Source organism: Suillus fuscotomentosus (assembly GCF_016647785.1).
Source record: "Suillus fuscotomentosus strain FC203 chromosome Unknown F5891scaffold_115, whole genome shotgun sequence".
In the NCBI taxonomy this organism is placed as follows: domain Eukaryota; kingdom Fungi; phylum Basidiomycota; class Agaricomycetes; order Boletales; family Suillaceae; genus Suillus; species Suillus fuscotomentosus.
In genome coordinates, this window is record NW_024539627.1 from 13,152 (window position 1) to 36,796 (window position 23,645).

Consider the following 23,645-nt stretch of genomic DNA (forward strand, 5'->3'; position numbering starts at 1 on the left):
TTGTAGAGCTTACATTGACGCCATTGTCTGGCAGTCCTCATGAGCTCTCTGTAGCGATCCTGCAAATATTATTGTTTGATGACCGGCTGAAGTAGAGAATGAAAACCGACTTACCGGAACCATCAATGGAAAGATGCTGGAGGTTAGCCTCCAGATCTTACTGTAGTAATTCATGGCTGATGTACCACATTCCAGGTTGTCTAGCAGAAAGTCGTCCAACACGGAGAATGTGAATGCAGTTTTTGGTCTGGTGAAGGATGCTGGAAATAAGCCTGCTTGAAAGAGCTGCATATCCGGGTTTAGAGCTCCGGGGCAGTGGCAATACCATATGGATACGGAGTGAACACCGGATTTGTCGACTATGGTTGTAGCCGGATGATCTGAGTCTGCGACAAGTGGAATGGAAGTTCCCTCCGGATAATCATTATGGTCTATATGTTCATCGGTATCTGACCATTCAAAGAGGTCTGATGAGTATTCAGTGCTGCTGGGACATGGAGTGCCATCATGAGCAAGGTGAATGTGCAGGCCGACTTTCATAAGTGAAATTTCTTGAAAAAATGATCCGGTCCATTGACTGATGCGATGGAAAGGATGTCTTTGATGCTGGGTTCTGCAGCACTCTGTGCAAAACAGGGGCTCGTTGAAACACCCGTGGCATTTATAAACCCCATCCTTCTTGCAAACTTCACAAAGCCGGTCCAGAGGAGGGGTTTCTCAGACCATGAGTAAATTTATGTAGTCCTTGAACTTGCGCTTCCATTGCCGGAGATATTCATTCTGACTCTGCATGATCCGGTCAGATGAAGACTGCAGATATCAGAAGAACTTCTGCTTGCCAGAGATTTTGGTAATTTAGGCTGAGGCATGTAGCCTTGGTCAAAGTCAAAGTCAGCACCGTCATAGAGCATCTGAGAGAACCTGGCTGTGTGCTTTGAGGGAGATTTTGTTGGTGAGGATGTCACCGACTTTGTTTTCGGGGACCATGAATCTTTCACCCAAGATGACCTGGTTCCTCTGGAAGTAGTTTTCTCCTTCAGTTTATATAGCTGAGGCAATCGTTTCTTCATCGGAGGAGTGTATGTGATTCCCTTTTGTTTGGTATTTGCCATGATTGATACCAAGACCTAAAGGATTGTTGGGCTGGGGAGTGCACTTAAGCTTGATGATCGGCAGGCATATAACTTTACACCTGTTCCTTCCTTCAACTCCGGCCTCTGAGTGATTTGAATCACTGGATTACCATTCCTGTTTGTCATTGAGGTACCAACTCCGGCCTCTGAGTAATTTGAATCACCGGATTACTACATTTTCTGTTCCTATGTGTCAGTGAGGTTACCGGGTGATCAGAAATTTTGGAACATCATCTCTATTTAGGATATATTAAGGTCAGAGCAACCGAGTTTGCCATAAGTTTCGTCATTTCCGGGTTAGTTAATCAAACACATCGTAATCCTGCCATCATCCCAATTCCCATAGATTTCTTCCGGTATAAATGTGTCTCCCTATGCTGTATGGCATTTTAAGAGTATTACTGTATGCTGCCTGTATACTATATGATAAACTTGGTCTAAATTTGTGTGTTTTGCAGTCCTAAATTCTATGAACCGGAAACACAGGGCATGTTAAGCCTGAGAGTATCATGTTGGCAGACAATCTCTTGTTTGGTTCTACTTTCGGATACATGGTGGCAATTGGCTATGTAAGATTATACTGTATCCTTTCTTCTACCAAGACCTCAACTGCTTTGCAATGGCCCGATCCAACTCATCAGTACACAGCCCCCAAAAGACCAAGCAGAAATTGACTGAGGAAGAGCTGCTGGTCTTACAATCTCACCTAGAAGAATGGAAGGAAGCGACCGGTAAGGATAGGAAAACGATTTTGAGGGCGGTCATAAAAGAGGCCAAGATGCAAGCCCCTAAGATGGATGCCCGGCTGTTGAAGAAAAGGAAATCTGTAAGCAGCCAATCTTCTAATTTCATAAATGCTCATGATGGATGAAGATGTACCGGGACTGGTTATATAACCGGAGAGCGGAAAAGACACTCAAAAAACGAAGCAAGTTCAGTAAGAAATGGACTACCCGGTTGGTGATAGAACACCAGTACAAGAAGGAGATCCTTGAAAAGACAGGAGCAAGGCCAGGAGGGAAGGAAATGATTAAACACTACCAGGGTGCGGTCAATGCAATTATGGCCGGTTTATCTGAAGAGCAGCTGGATGAAGCAAATATGACTGCTATAGAATGGTCTAGCAGTGCTCCTCCTACAGATGTCCAGGCTGAGTTCGCTCAGAAGAAAGCTCCTGGTATGATGAAGGATCTTGCGACTCAGTTATGGAGGCAGGCTGGTATGAGGATATTCATATTGTCTGCATGGAAAACCGAGGAAGGCAAGGTGAGGATCAATGGGTGAGTGACATTTTAATTCTCTCAACCTGGTAAAGACGGCCTGATCCGGTCATAAGAATTGACTTCAATGAAAAGTTAGAGGGCAATAGTTTCACAGATACAAAGGACTGGAAGTCCATGTTACCAGAGTGGAATGCCTATGTCGGAGAAGAGTTTGGTGAGCTTCTTTTTGTGCAATGTTGATGCATCCGGTCAAGTACTTACACCATGTGATGCCAGCAATTGACCTGGAATAATGATGACGATGGCAATGAGGATGCTGATGGGAAGGAGAGCAGAAATCCAAGGAGAAAGAAGGAGGAGTTTACTTTAGAGGTCGATGCCTATGGGCTTCCGGTCATACCGGATATTGAGCCCCTCAACTTAGAAAACAAAAAGTCTCTTATCCGGACATTCCTCACAAAACACTACAGTAAGTTTCACAAATGAAATATCTGGAGGGTTGATAGAGGAATTACTTATTTCGCAGGGTTTTGCAGTCAAAAGCCAAAGGTGTCTGTTCCTTGGTCTGCAGTGACGGAGGCTCAAGAGAATTTCATCGAGCCCAAGTTTTTGCCTACCGGTGGAAAGATCAAGGACCCGTCCAAGCTTCAGCTGCATGACGCTGACCGGCTCTTGCAGTTCTGGCATCAGAGACAAAAGGACAAGGTTCGGCCAACATTTGAATTCAAAGGCTGGCAAGACCATGAGAAGGAGATGAGGGAGCCAGTGGAGAAGATCTCAGAGGGCGACTCTAGCACAACATGCAGTCCAGTAACAGCAAAGACCAGAGTTCCGGTTCAAAAACCAACCGGTAGGTTGACCGGAAAGTCATCTGGCAAGTCAACCATCAGGGTGGAACCGGAGTCAAGCAGTGAGGGCGAGGATGGTGAAGGTGAAGGTGAAAATGATGAAGCTCGATCACCGCCTTCCAAGCTGAAATTGACTGGAAAGCCGAAATTGACCGGAAAGCCAGGCAAAGCTGTCCAATCTATTCCGGTTAAAAAACCACCTGCAAAGTCAACCGGAAAATCATCCGGTAAGCCGGCCGGAAGGGTGGAAGCGGAGTCAAGTGGTGAGGAAGAGAATGGGGATGAAGGCGATGCTGAAGTCCAATCACCGCCCCCGGAGCGCCAATCTATTGGAAAGCGAAGCAGAGCCGTCAGATTTCATCCGGAGGAAGACTCCGGCCCATTGGTCAAGAAATCTAAATCAAATGTCATTGGGCGCAACATACCACTGGAGGACGATGCTGGCACTCCTTCAGCAGAATCATCCAGCAATCATTCTACAGCCCCACTGCCTCCCAAAACTGCATCGAGAAGTAGCTTTGTTGGTCCTGCATCAGCCGGTCGAATGAAGAAGTCCGGTCAGAAGCAGAAGTCCGGTCAGAAGATACCTGCACCTAAACCAACGGCTCCTGTCACCACACAGGGCACTGGTAAGAAAACTCAAACAGATGGAGCCCACATTGATAAGCTGGAGCCAAAGCGCTCCACTAGAGCTGCAAAGGTGTCTTATAAAGTGAATTACATGCAAAGAGCGTAATCATCACATTTCATTGAATGTACTATACAAGGGGTGGAAAGTATCAATGGTATATATATAGATGTCATGTCGACAGTCGGTATATTGATATAAGTTGAAATGCCAATAATAACTCACTAGTGGACTGAAGAACTTCCTCGCTGACAAGTGCTTCTTCCAGCGACATTGTACCATGAGCCCTTTCCATCTCCAACCAGTGCATTGCCAAGCACAAGTCACCTACAGCACGCTGAATCACAAATCCGATAGGTTCCGGTTCACTAGCCATCTCCAAAGGGGTCTCTTCCGGTTGAATATTCGATTGATGGGCAAGATCATGTGCCGGATCTGTCCCAAAGCCCATGTCCAAAGGTGTCTCTTCCGATCGAAGACCCACTGAATGTACATGTAACAGTGTAACCTAATAAAATGATAAAACTCACTTGACTGATCCAGAATATCAACCGGATCAACACCGGAAGGCCTCTGGTCCGGATGATCATGTTGAACCACAGGCGAATTAAAACCCATGTCAAATGACATCTGCTCCGGATCACGATGTTGAACCAGAGGTGAATAAAAGCCCATGTCTAATGACATCTGGTCCGGATCATGATGTTGAGCCTGAGGTGAATGAAAGCCCATGTCTAATGACCTCTGGTCCGGATCATGATGTTGAACCGGTGAACGAAAGCCCATGTCAATATCCGGATGACCAGTGTTGAACTGGAGGTGAATTGAAACCCATGTCCAAAGGGCTGTCTTTCACCGAAACATCATTGACTTGATGATAATCATGAGTAATCCCATTCCTTGCATATTGAATCAACCAAATACCTGAGCCACCGGCCAGTTGATTGTGTGCCAGGAAGTTCAGAGAGCCGGTCGCAGGCTCCGCGAAATCATTGGTATTGAATGAATGGCCAGGTGGAAATCCCATGTCCAACTTCGGATATAGGTGTGGCAATTGAAGACTGGTTAGTATTGGACAGAGGGAACCCCATATCCAATGCGTCTGACACCAGTTGGCTTGGGAACCGGTCGAAACCCATGTCTAATGACCGGCTGTTCTCGATCCTGCATTCTGGCATCGTCAAAGTCTTGCCATCCTTCCACCAGTCATAAGCAGATGCAACATCTAGGTCTAGAAGGCATCAATAATTAGGTGTATAGGTCAGTATGAGAGGACTTACAGTCGCCAATGTTTGAGCAATTCATTCCAAGGCTGTCGTGTCCCGGTTCCAATATGAAAAACACTGCCAGATCATGTGAGGTACCTTCCGGAAAGGCAATTGATTTATTACCTTTGGCCTCGCTAGATAAGTGTAAATGATCCTCAATAATCTCTGAGGGCGAAATTCTTTTCCTCCTTCTGCTGAATGACTTGTCTAAATCAGTATATTTTGTGCGATATCCGGAATGTGTCATGGGTTGTTCCAAAGCCTGTCAGTGGATGCTGTACTCACGCCAATTTGATAGCGATGACGTGGCAACAATGGCATTCGCACAAGGACACATGGCAACTGCGGAGAAGAGAACCAGTACATTAATTGTTCTTTCGGAAATATCCGAAATCACCCGAACATCCGGCAATTTTCAATTTCCTCGTTCCCTGCCGGATCAAGAGAACCGGTACATTCATTATTGTTCTTTCGGCAATATCTGAAATCACCCGAACATCCGGCAATTTTCCATTTCCTCGTTCCCTTCCGGATTTCTTTTGCAAGCCAACCTGCTACCATCATTTTGTCTTACTGCTGATATGTCTTCCAACATTAGTACTGCTGCTGCCGCCACTGCCAACCAGGCACTCATTGCCCTTCTCGCCAGGTTGAATCAGATGGTTGAAGAGGTTCTCCGGTCCCGGTCAGAAGATGAGAGGATGAGGTTGAGCAGAGCCATTGCATCTCAAATGGTATGTTTGTCATTTTTTTTGTATTGTATCCATTAATATCGTTAGAATGATGCCATTCACTCCTACTGGACGACAGCTACCTACATCCCCCTTCGCCTGCTCTCTATGGCAGCTGAGATTCATAGAGCTCAGGGGGGTACCACGCGATTGGTTCAAGTACTGGATTGGACTCGTGTTGGCAACAATGAGGACATTTGCCGAGGTCATCTGTTATACCCTAAGACATTGGGTCCTGCTCCCACTCCACCAACCACTACCGCTGCACCAACACTGCTATCTGGCCCTCCACCGGCACCGGTACCGGCACTTGCACCTGTAGCCAAACCTGCACCGGCACCTGCTCCTGTACCGGCACCTGCTCTCAGCCGGCACCTGCTCCTGTACTGGCACCTGCTCCACCGGCACCTGCTCCACCAGCATTTGCTCCACCGGCTCCCAACACAATCCGCATTCCTGGCAATACATCTGGTGCCATTGCAGGCCCATCAAGACCACGCAAACGACAATTCAGCGCGAGTCCCCCACGTCAGGTCAAGAGGGCCCGGAAGGCTATCCCCAAGTCGAAGCCACTGTTAACAGACACGGACACTGACTGGCGATACAGTTCGCATTGGCAAAGATAAGCCCAAGGCGAAGGGAAAAGGAAAGGGAAAGGCGAAGGTGAAGGCAAGGGCAACGTCACTGGATCGCGATAACCGGCCAATGATCAACAAGGTACGTTCATTTTTTCAATATCAACACCGGCAATGTCATTGATTCGTACAGAATTTACCAACCATTGTCATTACCACTCGGCCAATGCTGCCCCCTCCAGACCAGAAGAAGAAGGCCGCTGACTCAGAGGAATATGAACCGGAGGAGGAGGAGGAGGCGGATGAAGACAATGCAATTGAGCCTTCTGGGACACGGGTCAAACCGGGCGAGGGACGATTACCAGTAAGTTTTCATATTATTGCACCTATCGTGAGTATGGCTAATATAATCATGATAATAGTCCAAGTCCGGTACAGATCATACCAGAACAGCCAAGGACAAGGCAAAGACCAGGGGCAAGCGTCCACAGCCGGTAAGACATCCGGTAACTCTCCACCGGTTGTGCTATACTAATTCTTCATAGAAACCCATTGGTACGCCTCTCCTACCATGCAGGAGATGCACAATTATGAAGGCCAAATGCGAAAGCTGGTTGACCAAAAGGGGCGAGGTCGCCCATACTTGCATTCTTTGCAGCAAGTGGAGGATGAAATGCATCCGGCTGGATGATCCGGTCCTACCGGCCACAGCCATCGTCACTCGCTCCAAGACGACCGGAAAAACTAAGACCATTGGGCAGTCAAAAAACAAAGGCAAAGGTAAAGGCAAGTATCTTATTTTCTGTAGTATATCTACTAATTGTATTCTTCTAGTCGTCCAAACTCAGCGTCCCAGTCCTATTCCGGAGGAACTGGATGTCGATGTTGATATGACCGATGCCCCTGCACTCACCGGCACCGAACATCCTGGCACTGCTACCGATGCAGGCCCTGAGGTATCTGTCGATGATTTTTCGACGGATCGATGGATCGAAGCCATGGATGAAACTACCCTGCCCCCAGCACCATTGATAGAGACACTGGATGACATCCGGTACTCGCCAGGACTATCCTCATACTCGAAGACCCGCCTCTCCTGTCGACATTTCTGTACCTCGTCAGACTCCCCAGTCCCTGTTCTTTGACCAATGTCCAGATGGATGCCCTCCTGGCACAAATTCAGATCGACATGGATCAGCTCCGGACACGTGACGACATTATTCATGATGAGCTGTCCCATCGTATCGACTGGCTGCAAGCCGGCTTTACAAACGAATTAGCCTCCCAGAAGAGAGTGGTAGATCAGTTGACTTTTCAGGTCAGTGGTATCGCCCGGTACCTCAGCAACAGCCACAGGGACACCACAGCAGCCGGTTCAACTCCACCAGCATTCAATCCGCCACCCATTGTCATCCCTGATACCCCCACATTCCCTGACTTTGGCTCAATCAGCGCCTTGGGTCGTTCCATCACCAACAATGTCTTCACTCCGGATGTGTTTTTGACCAACACGTGTCCTGTCGGAGATGGCTCACCAGTCGCAAGGCATGAGCAGGTACCTACACCCTCCACCTCTACCATCAACCCTGTCCCCACCATGGGGGAATCCGGTCCACACAGTCATCCGGTTAGTGCACTTCCGGTATCGGCCCCTACTGTCCCAATGGCATCTATGCCCTCCACTAGTACCCTTCGCACCATGCTCACCGGGCCACCACATCTGCCGGCAGATGGTCAGTCCCTTTCGGCTCCTTTACCTGAACCGGGCATTTGCACCTCAATCACGGCAACAAGGTCGGTCAGTGAGTGCTAGGCATGACAAGAACCCTTCTGGTAATAGGGCCAAGTAATGCCAGTACATGTAGTTTGTTTTGTCGATAAGGACAATCTAATGCCATGGTAGAATGTATTAGATGGTGTATTAGATTGTCCGGTTCATGTATGTATTAGATTGACTGGTTCATGTATGTAGTATACCGGCCGATGGGCTTGTGAAATGATTCATCAACCGGATAATGTAGCTACCGGATCATGGGCCGGTGATTAAAATGCACCTGCCGGATGATAATATGACCAGATCTCCGGTGTATATCATTCGTCCGGCTCGGTCGTTTCCATTTTACACCGGATTCGCTATTCAATAAGATTCCTGTAAGTCTGCTATATACCCCCGGCCCATCCGTTTACCTTGGGTACACATCTGGCTGGCCCACTCGTCTCCATCGTACACAAAATTTGGTATTAATAATGTCATGTATACTAGTAAATTCCTATATAACTATCTATACTGTATGCTCTCGGCCCATTCGTATGTGTCGGGTACACAGATTCACTCAGCCCACTCATATGGTCAGCCCATCCGTTTACCTTGGGTACACACATCCGGCCGGCCCACTCGTCTCCAATGTAAACAGGAATTAGCATTTATAATGTCCTATATACTAATACATTCCTATACCACTGTCTATATAATGTACCCTTAGCCCATCCGTGTGTCTTGGGTACACACATTCACCCGGCCCACTCGTATCTCATGGTACAATTATGTCCATGGGCCCACATGGGATGGCCCGTTCCCAACGGTACATTGTCACACTCAGCTGTCCGTCTGAGACGGAGTGAATTCACTGAAGGGGCTTGGCAACGCAGATTTCGCCAGCTTTGTAAGCTAAATATTGTCATACCAGGGTTAACCGGTTTTCACACCTGAGGCAGGACGGAATCTGTCTGAAGCACAGATTGGTATCATATCCGCAGAAATATTTTGCATTGGTGATAGGATCTGTACTGCAGTAGTATTGGATATCAAATTTTACATATGTTCGTGATATGACATATAGCCAAATTGGGGGGACAATATCCTAAATCTGATGACATCACATATCTAAACTTTGAAATAAAATCTGTTTTGCTCTAAGATACGTGTCATATATAGAATTTAAGTATGAATATGGTGGCTGATCAATTTTAATTACAAATTTTAAATATGAACCCTATACATATTTGGTATAACAATTTCTTATTGGTCAGTCATCGAACAAATTCAGAATAATACAAACCAGATCTGCACATACAAAATATTATTGTCATAATTTCAATATGAGCATGGATCTGGTGCACAAACAAAGCCTTCCTTTCAAATTCTCAATATTGTGGTCTATATATTCTTCATTTGGAGATAAATCTGGTAGGGAATCAATTTCAACCACAATTTTTACATCTGTGCTCTATTTGTTTAGGTTCAACATCGAACAATAGATGTAAAATATTTTACAAATATGTTCCGCATATTAGCCTCCAGCCAATCCGGCAATGTCTCTGGTGTCAGTGATGTTAGTGCACTGGGTGAGTCATGTGGTTGAGTCTTAGTTGTACAGTGATCTGCCCATAGTACTACTCACTATTTGACCGGTGCAATACAAGTAAATGCAGCAATCGATCTCTATTAGGCAAGGTCCCTTCAGTCCCGAACATGCACTGATAGGCATAGATGCTGTCAAAGCAACAGCAACGGCGAGGAGGGAGAAACGCATTTTTTGTACAAGGTGATATGTTTTTGAGGGGTTCTCGAATGATATCACCGATTATGGGGGGGAGCACTGCAGGACAGCGACCAGCTTTTATATCCTGTACATATGATTCTGATCGTTTTGGCAGAATTGGTATGGCTGTCAGATAGCATAAATTTCGGCAGAACCTGCAGGAGCGTGTTCAATCGATTACGCCCATCGAATCATAACCTGCATGCAGGCATCAACAAGTCTCTTCTTTGTAACAACAGAGCGCTCCGTCGAATCACCGGTCTCTCACCCCAATCTCTGACTTGTGGTTATGATTCGAACCCGGAAGTATGCTATATGTGAGGATAAGGCTATGCATCTTCAATGCGGGCTCCGGAGTCGAGACCAGTCTGTAGTGCTACATGGTTACCATCGACTATTAATCACCGAAACTTTCGTTCGCGCGCTGCATAGAGTGCCATACCCCACTTGACGATGCAGACGGTTATGGACCTCCTGCTACACACCATCTCAGAGACTCAGAAAAGCCTGGCATGGCCACTTGGAAGGATGTATTTTTCCATAGTGCATGAGCGTATTTTTTGAATGTGTTAGAAGCTGACGAGCGAGGATGCCTTCCTGTAAGCAAAGGTACGAGGGCCTTGAGTTGTAATAAATTGAACTTCAAATGATTGGTGCCTTTCGAGACAAAATCAAGGCGCGCGAAAGTTTCGAGTACTTGCTAGAACTGTATCATTGAAAGCGTGTTTGTAAAGTACGTTTGAAGGTTGTAGAAAGCATTAAAAGCAAATATGGACACGGGCAATGCAGAATTGATGTTCAAACTCATGATTTGAGTTGGCCATAACATATAGATGCAGCAAAACAGCTATATGGGTGACGACGAGCATGAACATCAACTTCTCAACTTTGTCACTGCGCTGGCAGGGCCACTGCAGGTTTAAATGATGAAGCGATGAGCGAGAGATTAAGATGAGAACCGGTGGCGAGCGTTCTGTCATGACAAAGAAGAGAATTGTCGATGCTCGCAGGCAGGTTATAGCCGCATAGGTTCTGCCGAAATTTGTGCTATCTGACAGCAATAACAGTTCTGCAAAAACGATCAGAATCGTGCCGATTAATTTATGCGTGATATAATAGCTGGCCATTGTCCAATAGCATTCCTCCATCTTTCAGCGATATCCCCCTCAGAATATGCCATATCACATCGTACAAAAAATGCGCTTCTCCCTCCTGGCTGTTGTTGTTGCTTTGGCAGTATCTATGGTTGTCAGTGCACGTTCGACCCTGTATCAACCTTGCACAACAGACTACGAGTCTACGATTGCTGCGCTGGCTTTTGGTGTAGCAGTGGTTTCCTGAGTGTGAGCAGGTTGCTGTACAACTCAACCACATGACTCACCTGCGTGCCGTAGGATGGAATTTTTGTCTGCTTAACAAAAGGGATTTTTAAAAAATCGGGTCAGCAGCCCGAGCAGCAGTGAGTTATGCATGATGTTTCTACTTTCGCTTTGGCATCATGGTTAACGGTGCAATATAGGCCTAGTTCAGAGCCAATCAATTGTTTTTGAACAAATGTTGTGATAGGGTGGTCTGGTGCAGGTCCCCAGGAACGCCAAGGGTCCTGGCGCAATGGCACAAGTCCTGGATCGTAGTCGGTAGTCCTGCGCATGTACTAGGAGTCGGCTCGATAGATAGAGCCGCAGCCTCCCGCCAGTGAGGTTTGACCTTAGATTTTCATTGCAGTCTTTGCCCGCTCCAATGTTCATACTACTCGAGCAATCATGTTGATGTTTAAACTTATCTGAAAATGATCGATCATGCCTACTAGTCTTGCTCGTCGTCCGCTAAGCTTGAGCTTGAGAGGCCGTCAAAACGAGCGAGCATTGCTGTAGATAGTTAACGGCAGTACAAAGATGGAACGCACTGTCAAGGTTGAATTTGTTCGTCTAACATTGGACTCCAAGGGTAGCTCATGTGTCCCTCTCTTGATGAGCCAACGAGACGCCGATCGTGATTCGTGACAGACATGTTGTTTTCTGGTATGCAGTAAAAGCCTCAAGGTCATGGAATTAAGTCGTGAGCCTTGGCGAGAAGAAAAGGCCGTGAATGATTAAAAACAAAAACAACATCACTGACTGCCGTAACTCTTACCACAGCGTGTTGTACGAGTATGCACATGCCGTTCGTGAAGCAGATACGGTGGTGAAGGCACTCACAGATGGGACGTCCGCATGCTGTATTCTGGAAGGTCCTTGTAGAGGGTCGAGTATCGATCCGGGTCTGTACGAAAGCGTGGTTCTTGTAGCCGGCGGGTCTGGCGTCACATTCACTCTTGGTCTGCTGGACGACATCGTTGGCAGGTGTGTCAAACTAGGCCGCAGTCAGGGGGAACGAACGAGGAGAATCGAGTTCACCTGGTGCATTGGATCTTTTGGTATTTCATTTTTGATCACAACGTTACATCATTCTGATATATTTTCACAAGTTAGATGTAATGGCTTGCCCTGATGCTGGTAGATATTGCCACGGCAGCGTCTAGTAGCACCGTCGACCTGCACATTTCTATTTTCGTGACGTGCCTTTGCGATCCAGAAGCCGTACCTCATATTCCTAACTTCATCGTCACACTCTTGCGTCTGCCTATTCAGAGTCTTCTCAAGGACTTCATCAGTCTCCCGTCATCGTTTGCAAAGGAAGATTCGATCGAAATTCAATGTGATGAAAGCCAGAAAATGGTGGGCTTGGGTGCGGGGGTCGCGGTCTGGGCTAGTGGCTCAGAGAGCTTGACGGGAGATGCGCAGAATGCAGTCGCGAGATCGGGTTTGACATTGGGTGTGGACGTGGGCGGGATTGCTCTACATACAGAGCTGTTTACTTTATAACGCTGAGGTAGATATCATCTTGTACTGACGTTTTTCAAGAGCTTACATTTCGGTTCGCGATTATCAACCTGACGGGTTTTCCGATCCTTGGCTCGCTGGCGACGCTTCATGTATTTTGCTATAGCTTGTTGCGTTATATCATGATCATCATAATCTTGGGGTGAGTACGATAATATTAGGGGCTGATGATACCTTACAACCCGACCCTGTTTGTGAATGGACTGCGTCATGCCTACTCCATTGCAAAAGTTCGTGGCTGGTTAGATGGTGTCTTAACATATTGAGCAAGCCTACTTTCTCCCGAGCATTATGTGTATCATTCCTGGTGCCAAATGCCCAACTTTCTCATAAAGAGCTGGAGTGCCCTCTCATCCGCTTCGAATATGACAGCTTCTTTCCACTCCTCGTCGGATTCATCATCAAAACGAAATTGACTCAGCCCAAAATCGATGAGTACCACTCGTCTAGGGTGACTGCTAGATACAACAATGTTGTCTGGGCGCATATCGGCATGGATGACACCGAAAGACGCGAGGGTGCTCACGGCCTTTACGAGCTCCTGGTATGCTGAACTAGGGACTGAATGGGGATCTTGAATGGTTGCGAGATTCTCGCCTGGGATGTACTCCATGAAAAGCACTCTGGGAGATATGGCACGACCTTCGCCATGGCCCGAGATGACCCGACCCGAACCATAGAGCTGTGGGATGGTAGAACCCTGAAGGTATCCAAGGCATCTGTAGGCTTCAATTTCACGTGCAAATGAAGCCTCGTACTCGCGATAGTAGATTTCTTCCCACAACGAGCCATCCAAGAACTCTCTCTCCCATCGAGGGATCCTGAAGTCATCACCCGTTGCGAATCCACGACGATCAGCTGCGGCCTTTTCATTAGCAGCGGACCAGTGGATGGGAGATCGTCTTGGGAATGGGTTTTTGCGCTCGTAGTTGAGACGTGGATCAAATATTTTAGCTATTAGTGGATTAGGGAGGCTGGCTCTGACAGGGGCATCCTCGATTTCGACGCATAAAACCTGGCATTTTGTGAAAGGGGTAAATGCCTTGTGGATGACAGCAGCACATATGAATGAGGATGTCTCGTCGCTGAAAGGAGTTACCTGCAGCTGGAGGCGACCTCCTTGTGTGTAAGGCTCTGACATCGTCGCTCCGAAACGTTTGAGTTGAACTTTGAGAGGAAATGGCGGAGTTTGAACGTTACCTTGCGATCATCGATGTGAGTGCTCGGAAGGAACCGAGTCAACCGACACCTCGCTCATACACTCTTGCTCGCTCACTCATTTTTGCCCCCCTTCTTTAGTGAGTCGAGGCGAACGCACGCGGGAAGATCGAGCTAGAAGAGAATATATTATCTCAGTCTCGCTAAGAGGGACTCTGTATATCAGTAGCTACCTAGAAGAGAATATATTCTAATGGTAATGTTAGCGTGTGTACGAAGGAATGAAAACATAAGGCTCACATCTCAGTCTCGCTAAGAGGGACTGAGATGTTTTTACGACGCAAATGTTCTTTTAACATAAGGTAAAACGGTAAAACTCGGATAGAAAAGATATCATTGTGAAACATACGAAAACGCGAGGCTCGGCCGATGTCATAGCCAGGTACATCAAATACACTCGTACCCCTTGTTCCTAGTCTGACACTCCCGTCTCTCCCGATCGCAACACCTTCCACCAGTCCAGATTTATTATTATCATCACATCATAATACTCGCTTATAATGTGTCAATGTGTACTAATGATGAAGTTAGTACATATTGACACATTCCAATACCAGTTTCGTATAGTGTACGGTCCATGACCTTTGCTGTCACAACAACTGTAGGATCACTCACTGTCTCATTGGACAAGTAGGCTATGGTAATGGGGCCACAATTCTTCATGGTGAGCTCTATGGCAGGATTGTGTCTGCCCTGCTAGCACGTTTAGGGGGTATTGAAGGTTGTGCAATTCAGCTGAATGCCATCCAGGTCAGTAATTCGGACAGTTTTACATTACACTCCCTTACATCGAAGTTTATTGAGAGCCCAGTACTGTCATTAGGCAACTGCACGGGTTATGGGTAACCTGCACAGGTCATGGGGTAACTTACCCGCGGGCCACAGCTTATGTCATACACTGTGCCTGCAGTGCCCAAACTACTTACTTGATGACCGCGGACTGTACCTTTAACATATGGCTTCTATCTCACTTTGGCCTTTGAATCACTTTCCTTGTATTTCCATAGGCCAATATATTAGTATGTCAATTAATTACAGTGAGTTGCACATTCTTTCCAAGCTTGACACAATTCATTTTGGTGTTAGCGACCACTCCTTTGCAAGTTTTTTGTTATTTGCAAGCTCGGTGACCATCAGATTTGTTTTGAGACATATGCATGCCTCCATGATGGTACATTTTTTGTATCTACCTTCTACTACTTGCCTCTGATGGCTGGAACTGTCTGCACAGACAGCAACAATGAATGTCGTACGCACCCAGTCTGACGAACTAAGCCCACTGCTATCCTCCTCCAACATTCCAAGAAGGCAGCTCTCCCATGTCTCCTCTCCCTCATTCTCCTCCTCACCTTCTTCCCTCCTTCTGCTCTCATCTGTCGTCTGTATTCGTCTGAGCCACATCAGCAGTTGCTGACGTGGACTGGGCATTTCCACATGGTGTTTGTGGTGTTGGGAATGGTGTGGTGGAGCCTGCCCATGTTGATATCCCACAACCTGACTCCACCATCATCACTCCTGCTGACCGCCTTCTTCCCATTCGGAGATAACACTATGGTTCACACTCTAATTTCTCCGTCCCACCAGTCGTCCATGTAGACAGACCAAGACTCATCAATCCTCCAATTTCTGCTCTTGATTAAAATATGTTGTAGTTGCCTTGCTGTATTATGGAAGTAAGCATCGTGCAGCCACGCTGTGTCATTTACATCGCTAATCTTTACATCTCGCACATCAGGCACAGTTCAACTCGCAATCAAAGCCTTGGGTGGTGCATGTCACCAAGAAGCCGCTGACATTCCACCACCGCTCTCGACAAATTCCCTACTATGGGATCCAGACTCCGAGCTGACAGCGCCCAGAGCGACCAACACTTATGCTGACCTCGGCTTTGCAAGTATGAGCTCACCAGTCAGTAGTATCATTGCCAGTCCTAGTCCATAGAACAACGATGAAGACAATAACGACATTGAGTGGGAGCTTCAAAATAATGGATTGTATATTGGTTCGTTCCCCTGAACATCGTGGCAGCGTCGCCATTCTCCAGCTGGTTTTCTTAACCTTTTTTTCTAGGTTCATACTCTCGGATAGTCTTATTGAATGCTTTAGTTCCAATTTTCTCAATAACGATTTTCACTGTGCTAGCATTCCTTCCTGACTTGGCTTGGCCCATAGCAGACTTCCCTTCTCCATACCCATCATCTTTCCCCTTCCCATTACCTCAAATTCTCATCTCCAGCGCATTTTCAGTATCACTCATCTCCTCTGCATTCCCATATTCTCACTCGCTTCCTTCCTACTCCCTTTACAATATGCATCTTTTGCAAGCACATTCATACATGTCCTCATTACAAACGGCCTTCGTTTCGCATCCCTCATAATTCTCCAAGTCAGGCACACAATGGACTATCCCATCCCTAGTTGCCAGGATCCTGCTTTCCACACTGTCTGGTGGCTTTCCCTCAACTTTGCAGAGGTACTTGCTGCTATTATACAGGGATATGAACAACTTGCTCTTTACCGCTGTAGAAACAACCATACTGAGAGGAACAAATGATGCTCCTGCCTGTATCTGTAAATAGTTGTAAGGTCGCACGTTGCCTAGTCTGCATTACTTGAGGAGACAAGTGCGTTCGACCCTAAAGGGGAAGCGAGTGGAGCGAAGATCTAGAGGTACGCGCTGAAGTGAAGCGCGAGAAAGCGCAGGTGTGCGCAAGGCACGAAGGCGCGGTGTAGAGAATCATGCCTCTCATGGCGTGATATGGCAGTTCCCACCAAGGAGTACATAGCACGAACTTGTAGTGTCACTCTGTGCGCTACCCACAGCTATCCCTATACGAGGCGCAACTTTCCCGCGCACCATTCCCGCGCTTGAGCGCCCTATAGCGCCAGCCATCCAGATGCATCCATCCACTGTCCACCATGTTCTCTAGTGCGTATATTTCTATTTCTCTCATCTGCATATTATTCCATCTTTATTTTTATCATGGACTCTCACCCATATATATCTTACATACCTACTCGGTAGCGCTTCGGCTCCGCATGACCGCGCTTAGGCGCGCTATATAAGCGCCAGCAGTACATAGTACTACTCACTTGACAGTTTTCCACTTACTTTTCACTTACTTTCCCTTTAACTTACTAGTTACCACCCACCATTTTACTTAGCAGAACATAGTAGAAGTCTATTTGTCTAGACTTCGCATCTCTCTTCTCTTATATTGCATCATATTAGCACTTGAGTCTAACTTCTCTATTATTTCTGCATACGCACGCGCGCTTTCCGCGCTTTGCACTAATACGTGCGCGTGTTCCCACGCCTTGCACGCACCTGCGCTTTCTCGCGCTTCGCTTCAGCGCACACTTCTAGATCCTTGCTGCACTCGCTTCCCTTTAGGGTCGAACGCGCTTGTCTCCTCAAGTAATGCAGACTAGGCAACGCACGACCTACAACATTTTATAGATACAGCTAGGAGCATCTTTTGTTCCTCTTTGTATTGTTGTTTCTACAGCAAGAACACGCGCGCGTATTGCGCGAAGCGCGGGAAAGTGTGTGTGTGTATGCGGAAATGAGAGACTAAGCTTAAGTGATGATATAAAGCAAGATAAGAGATGTGAGATGCGATGTGCTAATGAATAGATTTCTACTGCGACTTTCTAGCTATTAAGTATGTAAGTAAAGTTGGGTGAAAAGGTAAGTAAGTAATAGTATGTACTGCTGGTGCTTATATAGGGCACCTAAGTGCTGTCATGTGGAGCCAAAGCACTACTGAGTAGGTATGTAAAGATATATATGAGTGAGAATCCATGATAAAAATAAAGGTGGAATGATATGCTAATAAGAGAAATGGAAATATACGCACTAGAGAGGGCTTGGTGGACAGGGGATGGATGCTTCTGGATGGCTGGTGCTATAGGGCGCTCAAGCGTGGGAACGTGCATGCGCATATACATCGCGAAGCGCGGGAAGAGTGCGCGCATGGCACGGGAAAGCTGCGCCTCATATAGGAATAGCTGTGGATAGCACACAGAGTGGTGCTGCAAGTTTGTGCTATGTACTCACTAGTGGAAACTGCCATATCACACCATGAGAGGCATGAGTCTCTACACTGCGATCTCATGATCCCAGAGGAAAGAGAAACCGAGTTCCTCAAACATATAAAATCTGGTTTGTAAGGGTACTACACCTGGGGTACAGGTGGGGGTTGCCTTTCATGGCACCCATACCCTTACCCACACCCGTGCACGGGTTAGACCATCCAAACACCGGTGTTGAAACAACAATACTGCGAGGCACGAACAAGGCTCCTGGCTGTATTTAGAAATGTTGTAGGTCGTGCATTGCCTAGTCTGCCATACTTGAGACAGCAAGTGCATTTGACCCTGAAGAGGAAGCAAGTACAGCAAAGATCTAGAGGTATGTGCTGAAGTGAAGCACGAGAAAGCGCAGGTGCGCACAAGGCGCGGGAACACGCGCATGTATGCAGAAACAATAAAGACTAAGTATAAGCTTGCTTAAGTGATGATATGATGTAATGACAAGGAAAGAGAGATGTGAAGTGTAGACAAATAGATTTCTACTATGTTCTACTAGGTTGATAGTGGGTGCAAAGTTGGGTAGTAAGGTAAGCTAAGATAGAAAGTCAAAAGTCAAGTGAAAGTAAGTGAGTAATGGTATGTACTGCTGGCGCTTATATAGCACCTAAGCGCTGTCATGCAGAGCCGAAGCGCTACCAAGTAGGTATGTAGAGATATATATATAAGTAAGGGTCCATGATAAAAATAAGGTGGAACAATATACAAATGAGAGAAACGGAAATATACACACTAGAGAACTTGGAGGACAGTGGATGGATGCATCTGGATGGCTGGCACTATAGGGCGCTCAAGCACGGGAAAGCGCGTGTGCATATACATTGCGAAGCACAGGAATGGTGCACGCATGGCACGTGTTGCGCAGGAAAGCAGTGCCTCATATAGGGATAGCTGCGGACAGCACACAGAGTGGTGCTGCAAGTTTGTGCAATGAACTCCTTAGTGAAAAGTGCCATATCATACCATGAGAGGCATGAGTCTCTACACCGGCAGCAAGCACTCAGTATCATGGGCACACGACTCACTGTACACCACATCACCATTCGCGCCAGCATTGGCACATACCCCAACACCACCAACACCAATGATCACCAGCATCATGCGCAAACGCCAAACACACACCAGCAAGTGCTGACGTGGCACAAATGCTTGCAGATGACACCAGGACGCCGAAGATGAGAAAAGGATGAGAGGCGGCACTCATTCTCACTTGCACACAGCACATGTAGACTCAACTCTGGATGGGGAGTTGCAGTGACTGAGTCTGTTGATCTTCCTTCAAGCTTGAGCCATGCTGATCCAAGTTGTTGCCCGCCGTTCGCAGTGAATGAGTGAGTCGATCTTTTTTTGACTCAAGCCATGCTGATCGAAGTCATTGTCTGCCGTTCGCAGTGTGTCGATCCTCTGTCGAGCTCAAGCCATGCTGATCGAAGTTGTTGCCTGCTGTTCACAGTGAACGCACTGCAGCTGATCTGACCTTCACACCTGAACATACCCTCACATTGCCTCTCTATGACTTGCATGTGCCACCAGCCTGAGATCATCCTTATGTGCGGACACCATATGCATACTCAGCGCCGGTACAACTCTATGCAAGATCACACCAACTGGACTCTGCGATTTTCCTTTATCTTGTTATCTTGATCACCCTTGGTACCACACTGTCTGTTGCTTCTTGACTTCTGCACCTTATGGCACTTCTGCCCCTTGATCCTCCAGTGTTACGTTACCTAAGTGACTCCGCAGGTATATACATCGTCACACCTCTCGTTGACACCTCAGTATTGTTTCCTAACTCTACTGAGGTGTGTAGCACTCTTGTATCTCACATACACGCTTACTGATGTATCCTAGCACTCGTTTCTCACTAGCACATATACACAATGACATCTGCATTATACTCCAATATTACAGATATCCAATCATATGATGTATCGTTTTATTTATCTTGCACAAAATCAAAAAACTGACACTGATTCATCAGCGGCTTCATAAAGATAGGTTGTGTTTTGCATTCGAGCGCATAGAGCAACTCCAGAGCGAGGGAGAAATAGACCTGGCATTCAAATGCCAAACTGTGGGAACATGGTCAAGGGTCCATGGGTTTGGAACTTCAGCTGAAGGAGATGGTGTTAGAATGATGACGATGTTGGGGACTCACTCCAAGTATATTGTGACATTTGCAGATGAAACCAGTGCAAAGAGAGAGAAGATGCCACCTTTTTTTATGATTACACTCAAGCCCCACACGATTGATGGAAAGGATAAAGAACCAGGGGGTACTGAGCTGCTGGCTGCTCTGCGCCCCCTGCATGATGTATGTTAACCTATTCACAGCTTCACAAATGCTCTAATATACATATAGCAGATAAAACAGCTTTAATCCAGCATTCCCTGATTGCATTGCACTTTTGGCCTGGTTGCTGTTCATACCAAATCGTACATTGCATAGCTGCAGCCACTTCTGCATCAGTTTCAGGGACAATGCCATATCTCTGCAGTGTATTTTAAGGGAACGAAATTAGAGGTACAATGAACCAGCCACTCACATTGTCATCTTGAGCGAGAGGTACATCGACGGTGCACATGGAACTTGAATGTCCTCCAGAAAACAACTTCTTGAAGTTGAAATTCCAGTGTCGGGACTGTCGTTCAATTGGTTTGGATCCATTTGCAGGTCGTGTGCTGAAATGTATGTGAGTGAGTAAATGACATCAATGAACAAGGGACAATGGACTTGCAGCAGGAGCCACACAACGAGATGTGTGGTCTGATTCGTTGCCAAAGAAATCATTGGCCTGTATCTTGGTGTCAGGCGAGAAACTTCAAGAACAAGAAAGTACACTGACATATCCTGCCAGTCATGTTTTTTTGGCCTGCTGATTAGACACAAGATGGGGGTCAAAGGTCTGATGAGACATGAGAAAAGGTGGGGTTGCTCACGATTGGTGGGCGCACATCTCTCACTTTGGTTTCTTCCATGACGTGATCCAAGTGTTATTGTTGACGAAGTAAGACCGACCAAGCGGTGAGATGTGCCATTCCCATCCAGGAACAGCAAGATCTCCAGGATTGTCTATGTTCAATGGTGAGTTCATCACTCCTTGTTGCAATTTCATCCCTCACCTAGTCGCACTCCTGGTAAAGGTCGGTTCCACGAGAACATCGTGAGCATATCATCATGATATTGTATTGCACTATCCGACGATGGCATAAACTGTTGCCACATAGGAGGAAGCTCTTCATTCCCGCCTGATTCTAATTGACTAAGCTGGTAGGTATCACAAGGTACTGCTCACCTTCCCAAAGTGCGTCCTGGCGGTGCTGTGCACCATCATATGGTGGTGTATCTTGCACACTTGTCCGACATATCAATGAGTGCAATGGCGCTTCTCCTCATCTTGTTGACATGCTTGACTCAGCCTCTTCATACGGCATGACAAGGATGTTGGCACATTGTACAGACAGACTGGACAGTGAAACGCTGCGCGAAGTTGGCAATCAAGGGGAGGGAGAGATACAGGTTCGAGGTAATGAAGAAACCTGCTATGTAGGTCAGTTTTGCATGCTGCGCTTGCAGGCGCTTTTGCTGACACCGCATGTCAATGGCTGTGTTACCATCAGATCGAGTAGTATTTACCTTGGTCTGGTTCAAATTTTGAGGCAGTTCAATGTACATCTAAAAATCCGACTTGGTGGAAATGTAGTTTGAAACTCTTGCAAGACTCTCTTCTGCTCGTGAGAGTTGCCCTTTTGGTGTAACGGTTATGCGTGGCGGCGGTCTGACCATGTTACATATACTGGTTAGCACGAAATTTAGTTCGTAAATACCTGGTTTTCGGACAATCGCGTATCACGTGATTGACTTTCACTTGTCACATGACTCTAGTTTCTGAAGTCTCAAAGTTGACATGGACACGCTAAGCTTTCTCTATCTTCTATTTCTTCGTAAGCTCTAGATGCTGCCCGTAACTGTGGAGGAGAGCAAGGCCCAGCGCCTTCAGAGACAGCAGGCACGATTTAGGGATCGTGGAGGGTCAGCACACAGTACCTACTACCTACATGTACTAAATTCACCCCAATCGCTCTCTGCAGTGCATTTGTTCCCTCGGAAAAGAATGTCCTCAAAGATATCCTGTTGGCCCGCACCGTTTCTGGAGAGTCCCCTTCAAAAGTGGCCATGAAGTCACCCTATCGCCACCGAAGCCGTAGCACATCTCCATCAAAGGCCAAACGCAAGAAGACGGCCAGTAAAGCCCAAGGGAGTCCTATCAATGACAAGGTTTCACGCTCAAAAGTCAACACGGAGGCGCCAGCGGGTCTGGTCAGTAGAAACGCTGCGGCAGGTGCGTATCACTACTTCACGCGCAACGTCATCGATCAATCATTGTGCAGGTCCCTCTACTGAGTCCGGGGGTAAAATCTCGAAGGTGAAAACAAAGAAGAAAGCAGGTCCTACTACTCGCAAGGTTAAAGACAAGGTCAAAGCTACTGACGGTTAGTTTCTCTTCCATTCTGTTCAGATTATTTCCCATACCACTTGTCAGGCAACGATGTCTCAGAAGCAGAAACAACCAAAGTCAAACCTGCCTCTAACCGCCGAGGACGGCCGCCGAAAACCAAATCTCAAGCTAATGATTATGGCACGTTCATCATCATTATCTTTTTGCATATGTAGACGATCATTCACCCAGATCTCCACGCTGATCCTGAATCATCAAACCGCAAGACGCGGATGTCAAAGGAAAAGCCACCCGACATACCTAAAGTCAAAACTAAGGCAGAGGCGCCTCGATCAGACGACGAAGGCACCCTGGTAGAAGCTCCTCGACCAAAGACACACTCTAAAAGGAAGCCTGTCGTCGTCACAATCGAACCCGACGATGAGGATACGCCCATGCCTGACAACAAACCTGCAGCCGCTGAGCCTTGGGCGGTTCCGAAGTCTGCTCACAAACGGCCTTCTGCCAAAGATGCTCCACTCAATCGGGCACAAGCCAAACAACGCACGGAAATTCGCAAGGAGCACTCGGATGAAGGTAACATCTTTATACATGTATGAAACACTGCAAACATCATATCAACACCTTCATTTAACAGCAGAGCTGATATATGCTTCTCGGGTACCGAAATGTTCGAAGCGGACGGAGGTCGACGAGGAGTCTCCAGATTTGGTGAAAACCAAAGTTTATGGATCTCTGACCGTTGATATCCCCATGAAGAGGTCGACCATTAACCCCAAGCGCAGTGCACCTGATGACGATGTTAGTGGAGATGTGAAACAGCCTCTCAAGAAGCCGAAAGTGTCCAAATCCCAAAGCGCTAAATCTTTGCTTTTATCTAACTCCGTTGCGGTATCGAAATCTGATCCCGAAGACACTGCTGTCAAGAAACCTCATTCGGCTATGAAACAAGACACAAAGAAGAAGAAGGCGCACCCACAGGAATCAGATGACGAAGATCACATGCCTAAGAAACCTGTTTCAAAGAAGGCAAGATTTGATG

The 23,645-nt window shown here is 46.8% G+C and overlaps 7 protein-coding genes across 7 annotated transcripts; 3 read left to right on the plus strand and 4 right to left on the minus strand.

Moving 5' to 3' along the window:
- Positions 1 to 9: 9 nt before the first annotated feature.
- F5891DRAFT_963789 (uncharacterized protein) lies at positions 10 to 666 on the minus strand (the record flags this gene model as incomplete). Its single annotated transcript, XM_041376046.1, has 1 exon — positions 10 to 666. A coding segment is annotated over one exon (657 nt), but the record flags the coding sequence as incomplete, so codon positions are not given.
- A 1,086-nt stretch (positions 667 to 1,752) lies between these two features.
- On the plus strand, positions 1,753 to 3,940 carry F5891DRAFT_1197113 (uncharacterized protein; the record flags this gene model as incomplete). The annotated part of the gene is made up of 5 exons (XM_041368433.1): positions 1,753 to 1,959; positions 2,007 to 2,413; positions 2,470 to 2,584; positions 2,633 to 2,825; positions 2,883 to 3,940. 5 exons carry the CDS (start codon positions 1,753 to 1,755, stop codon positions 3,938 to 3,940), a joined length of 1,980 nt encoding a protein of 659 aa, XP_041218419.1.
- Positions 3,941 to 4,004: 64 nt separating this feature from the next.
- F5891DRAFT_1197114 (uncharacterized protein) lies at positions 4,005 to 5,347 on the minus strand (the record flags this gene model as incomplete). Its single annotated transcript, XM_041368434.1, has 7 exons — positions 4,005 to 4,315; positions 4,363 to 4,645; positions 4,689 to 4,702; positions 4,757 to 4,865; positions 4,942 to 5,063; positions 5,113 to 5,175; positions 5,224 to 5,347. 7 exons carry the CDS (start codon positions 5,345 to 5,347, stop codon positions 4,005 to 4,007), a joined length of 1,026 nt encoding a protein of 341 aa, XP_041218420.1.
- Positions 5,348 to 5,414: 67 nt separating this feature from the next.
- F5891DRAFT_986364 (uncharacterized protein) lies at positions 5,415 to 9,202 on the plus strand (the record flags this gene model as incomplete). The annotated part of the gene is made up of 17 exons (XM_041377759.1): positions 5,415 to 5,551; positions 5,699 to 5,834; positions 5,880 to 6,214; positions 6,315 to 6,405; positions 6,459 to 6,548; positions 6,600 to 6,770; positions 6,829 to 6,900; positions 6,952 to 7,186; positions 7,241 to 7,536; positions 7,563 to 8,139; positions 8,201 to 8,208; positions 8,310 to 8,345; positions 8,379 to 8,445; positions 8,484 to 8,557; positions 8,890 to 8,988; positions 9,040 to 9,069; positions 9,164 to 9,202. The coding sequence occupies 17 exons, from the start codon at positions 5,415 to 5,417 to the stop codon at positions 9,200 to 9,202; spliced, it is 2,493 nt and encodes an 830-aa protein (XP_041218421.1).
- A 3,743-nt stretch (positions 9,203 to 12,945) lies between these two features.
- On the minus strand, positions 12,946 to 13,992 carry F5891DRAFT_1068448 (kinase-like domain-containing protein). Its single transcript, XM_041363191.1, has one exon. The coding sequence runs from the start codon at positions 13,969 to 13,971 to the stop codon at positions 13,129 to 13,131; it is 843 nt and encodes a 280-aa protein (XP_041218422.1). The 5' UTR covers positions 13,972 to 13,992; the 3' UTR covers positions 12,946 to 13,128.
- A 7,111-nt stretch (positions 13,993 to 21,103) lies between these two features.
- On the minus strand, positions 21,104 to 21,578 carry F5891DRAFT_1197118 (uncharacterized protein; the record flags this gene model as incomplete). Its single annotated transcript, XM_041368435.1, has 4 exons — positions 21,104 to 21,216; positions 21,267 to 21,392; positions 21,440 to 21,498; positions 21,550 to 21,578. 4 exons carry the CDS (start codon positions 21,576 to 21,578, stop codon positions 21,104 to 21,106), a joined length of 327 nt encoding a protein of 108 aa, XP_041218423.1.
- Positions 21,579 to 22,054: 476 nt separating this feature from the next.
- F5891DRAFT_71849 (uncharacterized protein) lies at positions 22,055 to 23,523 on the plus strand. Its single transcript, XM_041372943.1, has 5 exons — positions 22,055 to 22,176; positions 22,236 to 22,486; positions 22,536 to 22,637; positions 22,703 to 22,783; positions 22,835 to 23,523. The coding sequence occupies exons 1-5, from the start codon at positions 22,100 to 22,102 to the stop codon at positions 23,200 to 23,202; spliced, it is 879 nt and encodes a 292-aa protein (XP_041218424.1). The 5' UTR covers positions 22,055 to 22,099; the 3' UTR covers positions 23,203 to 23,523.
- The last annotated feature ends 122 nt before the right edge of the window (positions 23,524 to 23,645 follow it).